At 35.8% G+C, this 13,766-nt stretch overlaps 1 protein-coding gene across 3 annotated transcripts in view; it reads right to left on the bottom strand.

Moving 5' to 3' along the window:
* The window catches only part of ITFG1 (integrin alpha FG-GAP repeat containing 1), a 265,097-nt gene that overhangs the window by 181,425 nt on the left and 69,906 nt on the right, over nucleotides 1-13,766 (bottom strand). For all 3 annotated transcript variants that reach the window (XR_009698047.1, XM_061174414.1, XM_061174415.1), the window contains exons 7-8: nucleotides 7,673-7,734; nucleotides 283-364 (exon numbers count right to left, since the gene is read on the bottom strand). Coding sequence is in view for 2 of the 3 variants with exons in the window: in XM_061174414.1 (XP_061030397.1) it covers nucleotides 283-364; nucleotides 7,673-7,734 (144 nt within the window). In the remaining variant the exon portion in view is untranslated. The remainder of the gene's footprint in view (nucleotides 1-282; nucleotides 365-7,672; nucleotides 7,735-13,766) is intronic.

The raw sequence follows: 13,766 nt of genomic DNA, 5'->3' as shown, positions 1-13,766 counted from the left end.
TTACTATTTGGTATTCTCTAGAAAAGCCTCAGTACACATCCTTGTTTTGCATGTTACTCCTGCAAACAGGAGTCCTTTAAATTCAAACTATAATTTAAACACACGTCATAAATTGCTCCTTATTGTATTAAAGAATTGACCACATGCCATGTATAATACTAGGGCAGGCATCTTTTAAATCTGTAATAGCTCTGAAGACACTAAAGTTACTTTTAGATATGGGGAATTAATATGACTAGGTCAGAGAGATGGGGAGACTTTCAAAGACAAAAACAATCTTACCAAAGTCGGCAAATGCTGACTGTCCAACTACCATCATATTTTGAGGTTTTTCAAATACAGTACTGAGAGAGAAATTTCCATCCTGTTAAAGGCAGAAAGTTTTGGATTAGATCATCATAATCCATTCATTTGTCAAGTGTGAAACAAAGCATTTTAACTAAAGCAGAGAAATAAATAATTTAAGACTTTTGTTGTACTGCAAAAAATTATCCCAATTTTCTGTTCCACTTTTATCATAAAATGAAAGAAACTGCTGTGAGTTGAAGATGTGCATCTGGAGTGCTTTCCTTGCTGTCAATTCAGGTATGGTATGTTTTACTAAATCATCATCATAATTTCAGACAGAATGAGTGTCTTCTACTTTCAAGTACTGTGGAAGGTTTGGGGAATATAAAGAAGCATAAAAAGTAGTTTCTACCTTCAAGGAGCTTACAGTCCAGTTGGGAGATAAAATATAAGTCAGAAAAACAGAATTTCTGAAGGTAACATATAAGTGGTATGAGTAAGTAGGAAAGACACTATGTTTTACAGATTTCAAGGAAGAAGATTCTGTTGGGGGTTAATTAGGAAAAGATAATCAAATGAGATGAGAATTACATTCATCCTTAAATGGCCTATTCATTATCAACCCAAGTTTATGTATCAATCAGAAAGGGAGCAAAGGAGTACAACAGCTGCCATGTACTAACCAGAGGTGGATAAGCTAAACAAAAAAGGAGAACCCATTAGAGATCATTTGTTTCAGTTACTCTTACCAAAATGGAATGTCTGGCTTACAAAAATAATATGCATTTCTTTAAATTATTGCCTTTCTTTTCTATAATTTTAGATTACTACACAAGAAAAAAAACCCAAAACTCTGCATTTGGGTTTTGAGCTCTCAGCTTTAGAGCTCTCTTCTTATCACTGATTTCTCTATTCACTATTCGATATACTGACCCTGATTCCTACATACTTTATATAGGATCCCTATATATTTTAAAATATTAAACAATTTAAAAACATTTTTCTTCTTTGTTCCTCTAAGGATACTGCATATCTGCAAGTTAGTTTCTTAAGAAATCATTTCTAACATTTACAGAGAAAGGCATTGCTACACTGAAAGCATGAAGACTAAATGCTTGAGGAACATGAATAAGTAAAATTTGCCTTGTGACAGGCAGTTTTCCAACCATTTTAATACACCATGATCCACATGCAGAAACATGTTTCTCCTACCTACCATTATTAAAGTATCTGATATATTTTTGAATGATTTTTCTAAGGAAATCTTATTTACTTGTCTTAAAACTTAGGATTCCCCTCCAGTCTTACTGAGTACCTGAAATTACACTAGAGATGCATCAAAATTGCCAAATTTCTGACTGAACTGTCAAGTGAATTTGCATTCTAGAAAGATTACAGCATCGGGTACAAAGCAGACATAATTATTCTTGAATGAATGGAAAAATCTCTCTTAAAATTCATCAGCCTCATCTAACATAAAGCTGAACATCAACCTATTAAATGACTCAAGTGAATGAATTACCCCAGTGAAGTTCTGTTAAACTTAATAAAATATATTTAGAAATGTTTCCAGATACAGGCATACTTTAGAGATACTGCAGTCCAGAACACCACAATAAAGTGAGTATTGCAATAAAGCAAGTCACAGGAATATTCTGGTTTCCCAGTGCATATAAAAGTTATTTTTATACTATACTGTAGTCTATCAAGTGGGCAAAAGCATTATGCCTAAAAAAATGTACATACCTTAATTAAAAAATACTTTATTGCTGAAAAGAAGTGCTGCCATCCTAAGCCTTCAGCAAGTTGCAATCTTTTTGCAATAGTAACATCAAAGATCAATAATCACAGATCACCATAATAAATATAATACTATGGAAAAAGTTTGAAATATTGTCAGAATTACAAAAAGTGACATAGAAAACAAGAAGTGACCAAATACTCCTGGAAAAATGGTGCTGATATACTTGCTTGACACAGGGCTGCCAAAAACCTTCAATTTGTTAAAAAAAAAAAAAAAAAAAAAAAGCACTATCTGCGAAGTATAATAAAGCACAGCACAATAAAACAGGTATGCCTGTATAACTTCATGACGCATCTACACCAAGAAACACTGAATACTCCCCAGGTGACAGCCTCCGATTTCTAAGATGCCACATTCACCATGAACCTCAGTATAAGAGGAACAAAACCCTCTTCTAACTGTAAGAAAAAGAGAATCATGTATTCTTGCTACAGTGAGAGCATGCAGAATATATTATATATATGACATAATTGGGGGAAAAGATAACACTTTACTGAATTTATCTTTCCATCATTATCATTGCTTATTCTTTACTCCATTTGGCAGTACAAACCTATAGGACTTAATTTCAGTGTCATGTACATATTTAGTATTTGATTAAAATGATTCGATAAACTTAATCATCACTATGTTACTACTCTTATTAGATGACATATTTTAAAGTGATGCATGCCTACACTTATTTTCAAAGATGAAGCTGCTTTGTACCTATTTAATGTAGGAAAGACAAACGTGATCAATACTCTTTTAAACTGAGAGAGCAGAACAGTCTGGTAGAAAGGGAAGTAGACACGTAGTTAGATGACATGGTTCTAGTCCTCCTTTCATTGATAAGTTGTATCACTTTGGAACAGCCACTTACTGCTCTGGGTCTCTGTTCTTCAACTGTTAGAAGGGGATAAATGTACTGTGTACTTGCAGGGTTCTAGAGAGGATCAATGGAATGAAACATTAGGGAGAGTTCTGCAAAATGTAAAGTTATCAGGCACTTTTAAGGTATTTTTATAATGTCAGTCCTGTGCTTCTGAGCTGCAAGTACTTTTTTCATGGGCTGCTATTTGAGACCACTCCACTCTGTCCCATTCTTTACCATGCTGTTCTTACTTGCCTTCATTGTAGTCCTGCAATCCAAAATTGGGCCAACCTACTGCTACAATTGTAACTATGTCTTTTACCTTTTCTTTCACCTACTTGGTTTCTGGAATGACTGTGCAATGACTTAAGGGTCCAAGTTTTAGAGACAGATTTCCTAGTTCAACTCCCAGCTCCACTGTTTGCTAGCTTTGAGGTCTGAACAAGTTAGTTTTAATGTAAGCATCCATTTACTTATCTCTAAAATGAATTTTTACAAGGTTTTTGTGAGGATTAGTAAGATGATCCATATAAAGTGCTTATTAGCTCAGCATATGCACAAATATGTACGTAGTTAACATTATAATTGGTAGTAGGAACGCTAGTAGTAATACTATTATTTCTGCTACCCACCACTGAAGCAGCTAACACATTGCCATTGACAAGGGATTTGCCATTTTCTGCTTGAATTCCAGCCACAGGTGCTATGTTGTAACAAGTATCTTTACATGAAGGACCACCTATGCTTTGGCCTGCAGGTTTTAATATTTACTTAAAACTGCCGTATTTATAATGTTAAAAAATGATCAGGAAGCAACATAGGATGACTATCATGTGTCTACATCCTTATTCGCATAAAGCAATGGTTCTTGACCGGAGATGATTTTGTTTGCCAGAGGACACTGGGCAATATATGGAGACATTTTCATTGTTACAATTGAGAGGCGGCTTCTAGCATCTAAGTGAGTAGAGGCCGGGGGGGGATACTGCTAAACAACATACAATGCACAGGACAGATCTCCACAGTAAAGAATCATCTGGCCTATGGCCAGTAGGCACATGAAAAGATGCTCAACATCACTAATTATTAGAGAAATGCAAACCAAAACTACAATGAGGTACCACCTCACACTGGTCAGAATGGCCATCATTAAAAAGTCTACAAATAACAAATGCTGGAGAGGGTGTGGAGAAAAGGGAACCCTCTTGCACTGTTGGTGGGAATGTAAGTTGGTACAGCCATTATGGAAAACAGTATGGAGGTTCCTCAGAAAACTAAAAATAGAATTACCATATGATCTAGCAATCCCACTCATGGGCATATACCTGGGCAAAACTATAATTCAAAAAGATATATGCACCCCTATATTCATAGCACCACTATTCACAATAGCCAAAACATGGAAACAACCTAAATGTCCATCGATAGATGAATGGATAAAGATGTGGTACATATATACAATGGAATATTATTCAGCCATAAAAAAGAAATAATGCCATTTGCAGCAACATGGATGCAACTAGAGATTCTCATACTAAATGAAGTAGAGTCAAAAAGAGAAAGACAAATACCATGTGATAGCACTTATGTGTGGAATCTAAAACATGGCACAAATGAACCTATCTACAAAACAGAAACAGACTCTCAGACATAGAGATCAGACTTGTGGTTGCCAACGGGGAGTGGGGGAGGGAGAGGGATGGACTGGGGGAGTTTGAGGTTGGTAGATGCAAACTATTACATTTAGAAGGGATAAACAATAAGGTCCTACTGTATAGCACAGGGAACTATATCCAATCTCCTGGGATAAACCATAATGGAAAAGAACATTAAAAAAATGTATATATATGTATACTGAGTCACTCTGCTGTACAGCTGAGATTGGCACAACATGGTAAATCAACTATACTTCAAAAAAAACCCCCCAAAACAAAAAAACAAACAAAAAAACCCAAAGAATCATCTGGCCTAAAATGGCAGTAAGTGCCAAGATTGAAAGTTTCTAAGGGTGGAGGGTGTTGTCCATGGGTCTGGCTTTGCCATTCCTCTCTTAACTCTCTCCCTTCATGATACTTATCTATTCTCTTCCTTGAGTTCCAGTCCTACATTTCTAACCACTTCATTGATATGTCTCTTATCTAAAATAATTTTTTTTTCCTGCCCCAAATTAGATCTTCCTTTGTCTTTTCTGTTACCCTTGCATTAATGGTCATTCTGTCTTCTCATACCTATCCCTTCTTGTCTATTCCCAACATTCTACTCCTTTAATCATCCACCTCTTTCCCAGGATATAGTAAATTCTACCTAAGTCATCCCCCCACCTCCAGATTTTCCATGCTAACCTATCTGATATGCAATAGCCAGACTAACTGCAATAATGAAAGCTCTATTTATCTCACGCTCAGTCCTAAAACCTTTAGGACGTAAGCTTCTCAATAAATTTTTAAAAGATCAAATTACTTAGTTTAGGAGTCAAGGCCTTTGCTGATCTTGTCTAAACCAATTTTTCTAATCTAACCTTCCAGTATCTTTTCATATTCTGGCCCAAACCAGCCACTTTCTACTCTATGTCCTGTGTTTCCCATGCACGTCCTTGCCCTCTTCCTTTTTCTCACTTTCAACCACTAAAATCCTGCTCATCTGTACCAGCCATTTCAAATACCACATCTTCCTTGAAGCCTTCCCTGATGATCCTGGGTGGACCAAATGGAAGCAACTGCTCTGTCTTTTAACTCCTTGCAGCATGAGGTTTGTACCTCTCATCATACCAGTCAGAGTTGCCTACACTCACATCTTAGCCCTCCTCCTCGTCTTCTGTCGACTTCTGATCTCCCAGAGCACCTACCATGGAGCTGTGCCCAAACTACCTAAAAAGATTTGTTGCAGCGCATATCTTCTATTAGCTAATATGGTTTTATAGGGTTTGAGGGTTTTTTTGGTCAATTAGTGTGTTACTGTGAATTGTTTGCCCAACTTCTAATTAAAAATGATCCTCCCATTTTACAAAACCTACACTTTATCTGAACAAATTAATTTTGAGTCTACATTCGCCTTAATTTGTACTAATGACTTTTATATTATTGTTAGCATGAGTACCTTACTGACCCAGCTGTTTTACCACAAGAAAAACCCTTAGTCTCTACTGTCAAATAGATAATTTATTAATTTTCTTTAAAGAAAACAAGAAACGGAAAAAAGAGCCCAATCAAAATCTAGTCTCTTCATGAAGATTTTTCTCCTATTGAGTTGCTTCACTTTATTACCTTTAAATCAGCCTAGGTTGAGAGGAAATAATATACTCAAAAGTAGTCTGTAATTATATATATATATTATATTTATTTGTAATGAGGCTTTTCTCCCCCTGATGGATACTAGTTTATCAATCAAAATGACTGATTTTCTCATTTTCTAATACCTCAAGATTCACTTGAAGTATTGTTTTCAAGGCCACCTGAAAACGAGTATCCCCCACTAGTGGAAATTTTCATTTATGGTAATCACTAAAAATATAACTGTATTTCTATCATCAGAAAAACAAATACAACTACATTAAAAAATATAGTACATTAAACAAAGATAAATCTTTCTGGTTTAGATGTCTTTCTTTTTTCTTGCCTCATAAAAAAAAAGAAAAAAGGATCAAATTGCTTAGTTTGGAAGTAGTTAGTAGTACTTAAAAGCCCTAATCTTGTCTAAACAAAGCTCTTCCCTGATCCTAGTTTCCTTCCATGAAGAAATCTGAGTCATGACTCTTCTATAAGAGATGGCTGATAATGAGTCTTCTTCCATGAGCCTGCACTTTACATTTTTTAAGATCTGTTTATTTTTCACGAGTATTTTAACAAAAATCTATAAAATGTTATGGGTTTAATATGGATTGAATAAAAGACAATCTGGAGTAAATAGCTGGGAAACCAAGTGATCTCAAACTAAAATTTGGTGTCTATTGTGCACCAGGTATTTTACACACATTGTTGCATTTAATCTTCACAAATAGTCTATGAAGCCGACATGACACTCTTATACCTGTTTTCCATATGAGGAAAGTGAGGTTTAATACTTGACCATTATTTGATGAATGTCACTCAGTTGGCCAATTTGGCTTGTCCTCAAATCCTGTCCTCCATTATGTACCTATAATTCAACTTTAAAAATCTGGGTAGTCTATTCTTCATTAATTAATATTTCATATAACTACATCAAGCTAAAAATAAAGTAAAACCATGACATCAGTTTGGGAATATTCTACTTGCAATTAAAAAACTATATTGGGAAAGGTTCCTTAATCCTCGTCAACTTGCCAGTAAATTTAGTATCTGTTGTTCTTATTTTTGTATATAAGCCTGAAGGCAAGGAGGAAAAATTAGTCTTTTAAAAGGGGTTTTCTTCAACAAACCATCATGCTGACAAATTAAATGACAGGCATCTCTCTCAACAGCTGACAGCCTAGCAGGGGCCCTGTTAACATGCGCATTAGGGAAGACTGATTGGTTTAATTGGCGGTCATGCCTAAAAACCTGCAGAGGAATTGATGCTGAATGAATCATTTCCTTCAGCAATATTCAGCAGTTTGAATGCAGCAATGCAACCAAAAGCTCTTGAAGTTGTTCTATTTATTGTTGAAAACAACCGACCAAGTGATTACTTTCATTTTACTTTCTAAGACTGTGTGCTTTTTTTTACTGAAAGCCATCATTTAAAAATGCTTCACAGAAAAGATTTCTTACCGAATTTTTCCATATCTCAAACTGGAAGGTACTAGAGGCAGACAATGTCGTGAGGAATAAATCTAGGAGGAAAATAAGAGAATTGTAAGTTCTGTTACTGATGTGTACATTTAAAAACAGGAAGAAATACAATACATAAAAATAGTTTTAATACAGTTGTACTTAAATGTATTTAAAATTTTATACATATATATATATATAATATATATATACTTTTTTGTACATCAAATGATGTTTATTGACAGTTTACATGATCCAGATCTAAGCGTCATCAATGGTGGGTCATGTGACCCTCTTACAAGATCAAGGATGAATGCTACTGTTTTCTTTTTTTTTGGCTGCACCATGTGGCATGTGGGATCTTAGTTCCCTGACCAGGGATTGAACCTGTGCCCCCTGCAGTGAAAGTGTATAGTCTTAATTAACCACTGGACCACCAGGGAAGTCCCTAAATTACATTTTAACGAGCTTGATCCATCAAAGAAAAGAAAGCAGATGACCTTGTATTAGTACAATTAAGGAAAATGTATTTAAAGGAAGCATTTAGTATTAGTCCTTCAAAAGCATTTTATTTTTAAGAACAATTATGTGTACTACTTTTTTATCTTACACATTTTAATTCTAAGGTAGGCTATATTTTTAAAAAAGATATTCTAATCACAATCACATTTTGCTTTCTCACCCTAAAAGCAACACTTAACTATATATCATAGTCAGGTTTCAGCATGATTTTAAATAACAGTATTACAGCATCCACAATCTTTGGCACTCGTGTTAAGTGAACAATAAATTGTATTTCAAATTTTAATAGAATTGTCTTCATATATTCCAACTAAAAAAAGTTTTATTAAAAAGTACAAGAATTTTAATAAAATTTTTTGAAAAACAGTAGGTTGACAGTCAAATCAAACAACCTATTAATCCAAAAGCCAGGTAATCTGCAAGTCTATTCTAGTAGCAGCATTTACTACGTTTGCATAATGGCAATTTTACTTAATAAATAGAGAAGTTTTAAAATGATGAGTTGACTCATAGGAATATTAAAATGACATTACTCTTCTGCGCTTTAAAAAGATGAACGTGGTATAAAGACCACAACTATCTTTAAGAAAAGTTTTTTTTCATCCCATTAAATGTGTTTAGAAAACTATCATTGATATGTAATGTTTTCTGTAAAGGCTTCATATTAATTTAATGAAGCTAATTTATGTAATAATTACAATAAGAAAGATTTTCATAGAATCCTTGGAAAACTAAGTAACCTGTTCACTTTTATTATTAGTTGAACTCAAAATTGACTAAGTGGAACAATTGTCTATGTCAATGTATCAAATACCTCTGCATTTATTTTCACCACACTAAGGATGCTTTGCCTATGGATATAGAAATGTAGTCTTTTACTAAGATAATTTCTTTAATCTGTCAAACATATACTCCCAATGAAGTGTTTATTTCCATACTCCTCTAGGAAAACTCCCAAACAATATCTGCGATTTATGTGATGATATACCTACAACCGATCTTGTCTCCTTCGCCCATGTATCCTTCACACTGCCATCAGCATGATTAAAAAACAAAAGTGCAAATTTGATCTCATTTCTTCTCTTCCAGGATACAGGAATAATCTCATCATCTCATCAGGTGAAAGCCTACCTACCTACATTTCCAGGCTCATTTTTTGCCACTGCCATGATGTTTGTTGATTCTATTTTCACAGCTTCACTGGCTATTTATTAAGACTTTGAAAAACAGTCAAGTGACATGAGGAATTGGAAGTACCTTATAAAACAGATTTTAAAAAAATTTCATTTCATCATTCAATTATATAAAGAGGTTATAGAAAAATAAATAATTCATTATGTGGAGAAATAAAAATAGAGACAATTAATTATTAACAATTCAATATGAAGAATCATGCCTCGGATTTTGAATGAAATGAGAATGAAACAACAGCTAGAAAAAAATTTTAGTCAACAAAGCAATAAAGTTCTTACCCTCCCACATGCCACGGGGCAACTGGGCCCACGTGCTGCAACTATTGAGCACGTGAGCCACAACTAGAGAGCCCGTGTGCCACAACTACAGAACCTGTGTGCTCTGGAGCCAGCGCATCACAACTACAGAGCCCGCTTGCTCTGGAGCCCGTGCATTGCAACTAGAGAGCCCATGTGCTGCAACTACTGAGCCCCTGCGCCACAACTAGAGAGAGAAGCCCATGCCACAACGAAGAGCCCATGCATCACAACGAAAGATCCCACGTGCTGTAACTAAGACCTGACACAGCCAAAAACAAATAAATAAATATTTTTAAAAAAGAGTAATTTACACAATAAAATGAAAGGAAATGTACTCAGTAAAACTAATGGATGCTGTGACATGCCACTGAGATCTCTCACGGAAATGAAGGACTTATTCCCTCAGCTGCTGGAAATGCTGCTGGCAGACAGCCCTAAGAAACCAGCCCTTTGGAGGACAGTTTTGGCTGAAGAGTACTACCTTGCCAAAGGCTGTGACCTTTTCTGTGCTAGCCTGCATTCAATAACTAGTCAGTTCAGAGGAATAAAGACTAGACCCCCTCACCACAACTCAGGACAACTCTGCAGGGCCATTCCACATTCAGAGGTCCCAAGGTCAGCTGAGGCTTCTACTGACACTGAATCACAGTCCAACTTTTCCCTTCCACTCGTACTCCCTAAAACAAACTTCTTGTACACTAATCTCCACCCCAGAATTTTCTTTGCAGGGAACCCAATCTACGACAGTTAACACCAAAAGTGATCTGAGAAAGCAAACACTAAGATTTTGGAGTTGGATCACCTATCATGGTACTGGCAATAAAGATTCCTTCACTGGGGATAAGCAGTGCACGGATAGCCACACTATCTTTTACTGATGCTGTCTTGGGCAGTATTCTGGTGGAAGGGAATGCGCCACTGGGTGTGATACTTGAGGCTTTTTGAGAAATACGAGATAAACACTAACTATAAAGACAGCAGAATTTGATGGCTATTGTTAAGCTCAATTGAGGAAATAAAGGAAAGACACAAAGGTTGAGCGTGATTAATGAGAAATTAAAAGCTAAGTGTGAAAGCCAGAGGGCCTCTTGGGGAGCAAAACAAGAGGTTCTCACCTCCAGTAGCAGGAGGGCAAGGAAAGCTGACGACTAAGACCAGGACTTAATGGTAAGAGTAGAAGAGCTTCCAAGAAGGTTAAATTCTCAACCTAAGCAGGTCTGCTATATTAAGGTTAGAGCCCTAGATGGGAAAAAATGATATTTGACCCATGGGATAGGAACATCTAGGTGATAACCTGAAAATCATGAATCCCCAGATTCACTTGAATGGATTTTCAGAGCCTGCAGGAGTGGACTGTTAAAGGTTGACATTCCCTCTTGTTTGAAGATGATGGAGAAGTTTCCCCTAAAGGCTAGAGTTCTCTCTTACTGGAAGATGATGGAGAAGTTTCTACCCCCAGTTGGCAACATTCTTGCCACTTCCTACAGTCTGTCCCACCTTCTCTGCTGCCACTAGGCCAAAAAGTGGGGTTAAGTTACGAGATAACCTAACCAGGAATGTGTGCACATTTGAGGGAGAAAGGGACTACAGCCTGAATTAAGTGCAGGACCTAGCTACCATGTACTGGCAGGAGCCAGGAGAGTAAGCATGAGACTATCTTCTGAGAGTACTTGATCAAGGTAGGGGTTGAGGGATGGGGTAAGGAAGATGGGGTGCAAGACGAGGCACAATAAGGAGTTGGGGGTATGGTGATTACATTGGACCTCACCTACTCTAGGAGTGGCAGCAATTCATTTTATAGGAGTAGATACATATTCTGGATAGGGGTTTGCCCTTCTTGTCTTGAAAACTAATTTAAAACTGCTAATAGAAACAATATGATGATAGCTGACATCACTGGTATTCATTTGAAGAAATAATCCTTATCAAAAGATTGCATTATAAGTTAGTGAAAAATTCAAGATATAAACCCCAAACTCAAATCCTTGTTCATTAGATTCTTTTAACAAGTAAAATAGTGAAAATAGTCTATGTTCATGCAGTCTCTTCTCCTCAAAATATAGACACATAGTCAAGTAAGTGTGTACAAAAACTTTAAATGGTTTATGCTTCAATTATCTCCATTCATAGCTTGAAAGGATTAAGCTACCGCATTTCAATCCTTGCCAAGTGCAGCACAGCCCTTCCTTTCAAATGAAGAACCCTTTGGTTAATGTTGGCATCAAAAGGAAGCCTTAGGAGTTTTAGAAACTTAAATTGGAAGTTGGACTATGTGAACTAAACCATGTTAGGAAAAATCAAAACAAAGGTTTATCATTAATAATGGGCACCTAACATCCTTATGATATACTATGGTATAAAGGAAGAGATTAAAAATTGTGATTTCTGGCACTGCATCCCCTCAGTGTGACATCTCAACTTTTTAAGAAAAATATTCCAATGGAAATTTTTAAAAAGTAGTATTCGTAGTATTATTTATAGTTCCTGCATGAAGAAATTCTCCTTGGATATTGAGAGTCACTGTATTTCCAAAGGAGTTCATGGTTCATTTGGAAAAAACATAGCTAATAAAACATTTTTGGTATTTTCTAGAAGCATCAGACATTTTCACAAAGAATGGTTCAAAGCAGTATTCTGTACTGTTTCTATGCTTGAGCCAGGAGGATTTGCCAAGTTCATGTTTACATCTGTTCTGTAGTACTGTCCAGTCTTTCTTAGTCCCAGTAACACTAGTGAAAGGGCAGCATGAGAGTGTAGAATAAAATTATCTTTCATCTGTTTCCACTTGTTCATAAAACAGTACACCGAAGGCCATATGACTGCTGAAATCATTAAGATAAACCAGCTAATGCCAACAACTCTTCCTTTCGCGGCAGCAGTTTAACTGCATTCTGAAGCTCAGAGGTCATCAACTCAAACGCTGCAAGGCATGAGGCTCTAACTTAAAGAAGTTAAGAGGTCCTGGTACAACCAAGATGATCAAATAGTAAAAAGGCACAGGGCATACAAACTGACTAAAGATCTCCGGACGGGGGAGACAGTAGGAAGTAGGGGACTGAGAGGAACTAAAAAGAGTCCATCACCGACCAAAGAGGATGGCAACTAGTTAGCTCCAGCCAATTGTTGTTGCTACAGAAATATAATTTTTAAATATGGAAAATCATATTCAAAAAATATTGAAATATAATTCAAAATATTTTAAGCAGCATGGGAAAAAATTAAAAACATCTCTGCAAAATCAATTTGAGGTACTAGATTAAAACTGATAGATTATCACTTTGGTTACATATTTGTTCACAGAGAACCAACCCTACTTCCTATATTCCCTATACCAAACACTGCCAGATAATATTCTGTACAAATGCACTAATTTAGTAGATGGTATGAGGAACCTATTTGAATGGGTCCCCATTCACAAGATACTATTCTAAGGAAGAAGTCTAAATTTCTAAGAATCATTTTAAAATTTCAATTTTAAGTTCATAAACTTCTATCTAGACTTCCTTTCCCTTTCTTTCTCTTTCCTATCCTGAAACATTGGGGCCCAAATGAAGATTCTCTATGCTTAGCAGAGAGCTCTGACTAGACACTTAGACACAATACTCTGGAACACAGGCACACATTATTATAAGACTAAAGGCCCTTAATGCTGGGTAAACAATAAACCTACTCCCGCCCTGCCTTCCATTATCAGTCAAATCATTATCAGAAGTACTTTTGTTGTAAGAAAAATAAAAGGTTAGATTGATGGGAGCCTGTTAAGTGTCCTGAAATTGAATGTTTAAGGGGGTTATAATTTTCATTTGAGGAAGATTATTAACAAGTGAGAACTGGATATATTCTAATTACTACATTTTTATTATAGGGAATTTATTTTCTATAACTTGGATGTTAGATTTTTAAGAGAAATGTAATCAAGGTAATTATGGTAAATTAGTGATCTTCAAAGACTTAGTAATATTTTGAATTCTGTAGTGTTAGATGAATCTCAGCTGAAGTCATTTATTTCCTCTACTCCTATGAGATCGGGGTCTTAAGGAATCTGAGGGAGTTTGCAATTATTTATTTGTTTTTTGTTT

This window comes from Eubalaena glacialis, chromosome 18 (genome assembly GCF_028564815.1).
Source record: "Eubalaena glacialis isolate mEubGla1 chromosome 18, mEubGla1.1.hap2.+ XY, whole genome shotgun sequence".
In the NCBI taxonomy this organism is placed as follows: Eukaryota; Metazoa; Chordata; class Mammalia; order Artiodactyla; family Balaenidae; genus Eubalaena; species Eubalaena glacialis.
Note: the sequence above shows the minus strand (reverse complement) of the source record. Positions and strands in the feature narration are given on the sequence as shown.